The sequence below is a fragment of the Anopheles merus genome, chromosome X, assembly GCF_017562075.2.
Source record: "Anopheles merus strain MAF chromosome X, AmerM5.1, whole genome shotgun sequence".
NCBI lineage: Eukaryota > Metazoa > Arthropoda > Insecta > Diptera > Culicidae > Anopheles > Anopheles merus.
Window position 1 is genome coordinate 8,937,527 of NC_054081.1, and position 7,278 is coordinate 8,944,804.

General features: G+C 42.3%; 1 protein-coding gene across 1 annotated transcript; it reads right to left on the bottom strand.

Annotated features, from left to right (window-relative positions):
* Positions 1 to 288: 288 nt before the first annotated feature.
* LOC121597544 (enhancer of rudimentary homolog) lies at positions 289 to 1,723 on the bottom strand. The gene is made up of 3 exons (XM_041923370.1): positions 1,513 to 1,723; positions 1,005 to 1,252; positions 289 to 925 (listed from the first exon to the last, which is right to left on the bottom strand). The coding sequence occupies exons 2-3, from the start codon at positions 1,191 to 1,193 to the stop codon at positions 803 to 805; spliced, it is 312 nt and encodes a 103-aa protein (XP_041779304.1). The 5' UTR covers positions 1,194 to 1,252; positions 1,513 to 1,723; the 3' UTR covers positions 289 to 802.
* Positions 1,724 to 7,278: the final 5,555 nt, after the last annotated feature.

Below are 7,278 nucleotides of genomic sequence, written 5' to 3' on the forward strand. Positions count from 1 at the left end.
CCTTCACGCTACATGTTGCTACTGAGATCGACATATAATTTTTACAATACCAAACACTAAATCTATTTGTCCGTTCCTGCAGTTCAATCACCTGCAGAAGGTCACTCGCAAAATATAAGATACATTACACAGGTATGACACTTCAGGACCGACGGGACATCATTTGTAAATAGCAAAACTAACAGTAAACCTAAATTACTGCTTTGCGGAACTTCTCCGTTTCAGCACGTGGTTTACCCAACAATTTCAATCGCAATGCAACGCACAACATTCCATCGGCGGCTGGGCTGTAGTGAAAAAATATTCATTTTTATTCAGATTCATGAATTTGCTCGATCCATCTCGTACTCTATGTTTGCGCTTACTAATTATTTTACACAAAGTTGACGTTGATGCACACACACACCCGCACACAACCCCGTTAACTCTCTGTGGGAGGGTTTTTTGCGGATTGCTTGCGTTGATAGTTCAAGATTTGCTTACACGCTACAGATTTAAGTACGGTTTGGCCATCCTCTCTCCTTCTCCCGTGTGTCTCACAGTGATTGTGGGTATGTGTTTCTGTGCAGCATAATCATATTAAAACATGCTCCAACGAACGAAACGATGCGGAAGGGATGGAACAAAAAGAAAGATTTCCGCTGCGTAACCGAAAGGGTCACAACGGGTGGGCTCAATACTTCAAAAGTGTGTGTGTGTGTGTGGGGAGACACCAGAAAGGGAGAGATGACCGCCCCGAAAGAAAGAAAAACAAAATAAAGAAAGTGTAGAGAAAGGGTAATAGAAGAGACAGGAGCTTGCATTACGCGTTGGTGCCGGCCGCCTGCCTCAGCAGCACGTAGATTTTCTCCTTTATCCATTCCTTGTTGTAGGGCGCGTAGGTGTTGGTCGACTTCTGGTAGACGAGGCAGCTGAGATCGATTAGCTGAAGGGGGGAAATTGTGGAATTAAAATGAGTTAGAAAAGAACTTCAAAAGCACAAATCGCACCATTGCGCCCTGTACCTGATCGACAAAGTCGAAAAGCTGGCTAATGTCGTAGGTGATGGTCGGTGTGTTGGGGTTGCGCCGCTTCAGCTGCTCCTCGTAGATCTTGCACACCCCCTCCATGCACTCGTTCACGCTCTCGTAGTCGCTGTAGGTGCGCGTTTCCGGATGCTGCCCCGGCTGCACCAGCAGGATGGTGTGCGACATTCTGTCTTTTTCGCCGGGTTGAGGTTAGGAGGGCGGCAGCAGGACGTATCGGCAGCACGCTAAAAAGGCCCAAGAGTATGCCTCATTACTGCTAATTGCAATGGTAGCACGAATTGCGATTGGCCAAACAAACGCCACTGCTCCATTTCGGAACGTTGCGGGAGCGTGGAAAATGCCGGAAAGTTCGGGAAGCGGCACAACATAAACAAGCTAATGATGATGTTATTCTTTCCCGACAAACACACACACCCACACACACACACACACACACACACACACACACACGCAACATGTCTCCAATAAAGAAGAGGCCGCTTACCTTGCTTGGACACGATGGGCCAGTAGCGTTGAATGTGTGTATGATCGGGAATTGATAGCGGGCGCGTGCTGGCGCTTTGTTTTGCGTTGATTGAAACGGAACCGGCAATTGGGCAGAAACTGGTAGGAAAACACTTCGCAGTGCTGGAGCTCGGTGTTTTCACGGCACGGTCGTCCGGTTTGCAATACACAAGCGCTTTAACAACAGGGCCGCAGGTGACAGCCCGCAGCTGACAGCCGTGCGAAGCGCAGGAGGCGGCGCCGCAAGCGCCATCTAGCGGGATTTTGGGGCAAGCTGGGCGTGCAATTCGCCTCGCTCTTTGTTTTTTTTTTGAAAACAACAAATTCGAGGAAACGAAAGCCGTTGGCAGTTGCTTCGTAGGAGGCACTCAGGGGAATTAAAAATAAATGAATAAAGGTAAACCCAAATATGATGAAAAATATACTTTAAATTTGTGTATTACGTTTGAAAATAATAGTTACGTTTTTTAGGCGCTTATTTCAATTCATTTCGTTCTGTGAAATGTGCTTTGAATGTTGGAAAGATGATTGTAGCGGTTGCTTATATACATTATTAAATGATTTTAGAAACAGGGAGCTATCAGAAAAGTAAGCATTCATTTTAAACCCAGCTATATGAAATTGGGGTTTTTTACCCTAGTACCACAAATCCACTAAACGACCACTGAACGGGTTCTGAACGGCTCAAGCTCTCGACCTAAACGGAATCTAAAAAGACTTCTTTTAGCAGACGGTGAACGACTGATGCATTCCTAAAAATAGCAAAAAAAAAAAGCTGGTAGCATCCATCATCTGTTGGTGGGATACCGAGCCGGTGGAGCTTTCCTCCCAAGTGCCACAAATCCACTAAACGACCACTAAACGGCTTCTAAACGCCTCAAATTCTCTACCTAAACGGAATATAGAAAGACTTCGTTTAGCAGACGGCAAACGACTCATGCATTCTAAAAATAGCAAAAAAGCTGGTGGCGCCATCTGTTTGTGAGATACCCAACCTGTGGAGCTTCCTCGCTGGAGGAGAGCTTTCCTCATTTCCTCTGTACTGTTGTATGGTTTCGCATTGAAGTTATGCATCGCTAGAACTAGAACGGCGATACGATTGTTTAAATACTAAACTCCAACGGAAACCACCAGCACTGAAGCAAGTGAGATTTGAGCAATGGTCATTGGTGTTGATACCCACGTATCTAACCACACGACCATTTATATAGATTTTTGCTCAGAAAGTTAGAAGGCTATATAGGTCATAATAAAATGCAACTTGTCGAAACACATTGCAAGAAAAGGATAGCAATATAATGATGAGTTGTAATACGCCATCTATTGATCAAACCAATGAAGCTGTGGAGCTTTCATTTTTTTTCTATGGATATTCAATTTTCCAGTCGTTTAAGCTTAATCTGTGGCGCTTGGGGGTCGTTGGTGTTGATACCCATGTATCTGACCACACGACCATTCATATAGATTTTTGCTCGGAAAGTTAGAAGGCTCCCAAGTGCCACAAATCCACTAAACGACCACTAAACGGCTTCTAAACGACTCAAGTTCTCTACCTAAACGGAATAGAAAGACTTCGTTTACCAGACGCCAAACGACTCATGCATTCTAAAAATAGCAAAAAAGCTGGTGGCGCTATCTGTTGGTGGGGATACCCCAACCAGTTGAGCTTCATCGCTTGGAGGAGAGCTTTCTCATTTCTCTGTACTGTTGTATGGTTTCGCATTGAAGTTATGCATCGCTAGAACTAGAACGGCGATACGATGTTTAAATACTAAACTCCAACGGAAACCACCAGCACTGAAGCAAGTGAGATTTGAGCAATGGTCATTGGTGTTGATACCCACGTATCTAACCACACGACCATTTATATAGATTTTTGCTCAGAAAGTTAGAAGGCTATATAGGTCATAATAAAATGCAACTTGTCGAAATACATTGCAAGAAAAGGATAGCAATATAATGATGAGTTGTAATACGCCATCTATTGATCAACCAATGAAGCTGTGGAGCTTTCATTTTTTTCCTATGGATATTCAATTTTCCAGTCGTTTAAGCTTAATCTGTGGCGCTTGGGCTATATAATAGGTATAATAGCGAAACACATTGCAAGAAAAGGATAGCAATATAATGATGAGTTGTAATACGCCATCTATTGATCAACCAATGAAGCTGTGGAGCTTTCATTTTTTATAGGATATTCAATTTTCCAGTCGTTTAAGCTTAATCTGTGGCGCTTGGGATAAAGTTCCACCAAGTTCGGTACGCTTTCTTAACAAGCCTTCAAGTTCCACTATGAACCCTACACATAGTGCTAATCAGCCGCAAGTTCCAAAAAGTACCAGGTGCCTGTTAAAAAGCTCCATAGTTCCGCAAAGTACCGTCTATCTCTTAATCTGCCACAAAGTACGACATCGGAACGATTTTTCGTTAAACAGCCCTAAATCAGCTATAAAGTACGAGCTGGCTATTTGGGAAGTTACTGTCGAATGTAAACGTTATTATTCAGCGCGTGCAACATGTCAAACCCCATCAATCTGATAATTTACTTCAATAATGATAATTTTTAATTTCTTCAGCATTAATGCAGCATGATTTTCAACACGACTCAAGCTGGTTTGAGTTTGACAGCTCTTTGTTATGTGTTGAAAATCATGTGTTGAAATAGACATTTCATTTTGAAGCAAATACATAATTTGACTGCTGTTGACAAACACCTTGAATTCGATGAATAATTATACGCACATTCAAAAGTGACTTGGAAAGCCCTGTAATGATCTGCCATTAATGATGATCATTATGAAGGTTTGAATGACTGCAAATTATCTAAAGTTGCAACAATGAGCCAAATATTGAAACTCAGGTTGTTTTCATGGCTCAACTGTTGTTGACTGTGAGGTACAACAACAAACAATATCTTCGCACGAAGGTTCAAAGATATTGGTTCAAAGGTTCAAAGATATTGTTCAGGTTCTCGCAACATCTTAAATGGAAACTCAACAGAACAATAAACTAACCGTGACCATCTTCTTAAAATTCCAAGTCCTCCTTTAGACCTTCAAATGTTTATTAATATGTACAATTAGTGCTTATATACTACTGGCTTAACATTCTGTCGTGGAAAGAATATTGTTTCTCCCTTTCACGCACTTTTATTTCATCGTTGACACTTTCCTTTTTGATACGCCTACGCTTTCTCCGGCAGGGGGTGTATCAGTTTAATGTCAAGTGCTCTATGGTTCGAAATGCGGCATTCCCTTTTTTATTACCTTTCTCGGATAATGGTGGATTGGTTGCATTTATTGCGGTAGCAGGTTTTTTTGGGCTCTACGGTACCTAACTTTTATGATTCTTCTGGTGCATGTTTCGTATGTACCATTGCATCGTCAAATGCATAAAATCAGTTTCAGTACCAACTGATCTGGGGTGATCTGTTTATGAATTACTGCGCTCTCGGCTTTTAATTATGCGTTTGGTATTTTTGCACGAGCCTGTGTTTAATTGATTTTTTAAATTTATGATCTCAGGAGGTATGGATGTAAGGTTTTTTTTGCTTCGCTTTTCGGAGCTGGTCTCTGTTTGACGATAATCATACATGCGCACAGTTATCATTGCTATTAAACTACTCGAGGTAGATGGTATCCTAATCGCTAGAAACATACAAGTCAAGATGTACCGGATGGCCCTACAGGTTTTATTATTATCATTATTGTGGGGCCAATGCAGATGTTTGTATATTATCATAGCTATCATATTTTATTCTATTTCATGTGTTTGCTAAAGAGATGGTGCCGATTTTAGCGCTCGCAACAACTGTTACTTACAATATTTGAGTTTGCTGAGTTTGCATAGGTCGCCTACTGAACCGTACGGTACGTTCCTGTTTTGTAGCGATTTTTGTTAGATTATCATAGTAATCATCGATTGAAGTACACCTTGATTTAGAAACAGTTTATAACAAAACACCATTCCATTCCCATTGTTTAACACGAGTAGTTGCATTTCCCGAAAATCCTCTAGGTTATAGGCCCCGGGATTGCAATCGAAGTACGCATAGTGCAAGTGAGAGAATCGTTTTTCGAAAAAAAATAAAAAAAAGAACATCGGATGCTAATTTCGTTCGGAAAATGCTGCCGATCAATTCCAACTGTCCAGGTGAGGGATGATGATGATGAATGGATGACGTCATGATCATTTGCAGCTAAAATACTGCTGATATGTGAGGGATCCTGGGATGCAGTGAGTTCATCAACAGATGGCGATGTGAAATGCTACGACTGCAAGCAACGGATGAGCCATTATGCAGCTGAGTGTCCACAGAAACTTGAGAAGCAAAGTTCTTGCTTTTCTTTTCTTGTAATTTGTTTTGCCTAGCTTTATCTAACCATGACTAATATACCATTCTAACTTTCTGAGCAAAAATCAATAAGAATCGACACGTTTGGTTAAATACACGGGCAACAACTCCAACGAACATTATTCAAATTTCACTTGTTTCAGTTCTGGTGCTCCATATTAGAGACTAGTATTCAAACAATCGTATCGTCGTTCTAGTTCTGGCGATGCATAACTTCAATGCGAAACCATACAACATTACAACGGGAATCAGAGAGCTCTCACAGCGAGGAAAGCTGCACTGGTTGGGTATGCCACAAACAGATGGCACCACTAGCTTTTTTGTTATTTTTAGTACGCATCAGTTGTTTAGCGTCTGCTAAACGAAGTCTTTTTAGATTCCTTATAGGTTGAAGAACTTGATCCGTTTAGTGGTCGTTTGGTAGATGTGTGGCATTTGGGTAGCAACACATAGCTACAGCAAAAACAGGTTTCCATATTTTATGATACATCTTGTGGGTTACAATTCAAAAAAAAAAAAAAAATAAAACGTAAAAAATAAGAAATAAAAAATTCAGCAATTAAGTATCCCAATCGGCGAATGTCAACCATGTTCGTTCCGAAAAGTGTAAAGTAAAGCAGTCTCCCACCATCAAACTATGCTAACTGTCTGGACAACCTAATAATGGTTGGCTTCGATATGATCTGCAAGCAAGGGTGCTGGTTGCATGAGAGCGAGATCGAACGAGATGAGTGAGAAACTGGTGAGCGAGGAGGCAGGTAGAACGAGGTAGAATGATTGATGCTCCGCATGCTCGAGCATGGTTTCGCATAATGTTTGTCGGCTGTCTCACCCCAACCCCAACAACGCTCTGATGTTTACAATTTATGCAAATGATTGGAGAGAGAAAGAAAGAAAGAGAGAGAGAGAGAGAGAGAGAGAGAGAGAGAGAGAGAGAGAGAGAGAAAGGAACCAAAATGCCACGAAGGCTCAGGATCCATATGGGTCTTTCCTTGATCCGCACAGACACGATCACCTGGCAGAGAACGCGCTGGTGTGCTGTCTCGCTCTCTTCGGGTGTCGATCGAGCTCGATCGTGTGTGTGCGCGTGGTCTGTGCTCGCTTCAGTCTAACCTACTTTGGTCGCTTTTTCCCTCTGCAGCTGCTGTCACTGCTGCCCCACGCTCTCTCTCTCTCTTTCTCACACCCTTCAGACCCCTTTCAGCGGATGCTGAATGAACGTGCAGAATGAATGAAGCAGAATGAAGCGAAGAGTTTTGGCTGTGTGTGGAGTGTCTGTGTGTGCGTGGGGGGAGCAAAAAAAAAAAAAAAGATCAACCAACCGCAACACACCAACCAGTCCACCGCTCTGCCCGTCCAACTGTGTGTTTGCCGACCAGTCAGTAGTGTGTT

Coding starts and splice junctions, on each gene's coding strand:
- LOC121597544 (XM_041923370.1), bottom strand. CDS start 1,193: ATGTCGCACACCATCCTGCTGGTGCAGCCGGGGCAGCATCCGGAAACG. Junction 926..1,004: donor TTTTCGACTTTGTCGATCAG/GTACAGGGCGCA, acceptor TCCCCCCTTCAG/CTAATCGATCTCAGCTGCCT.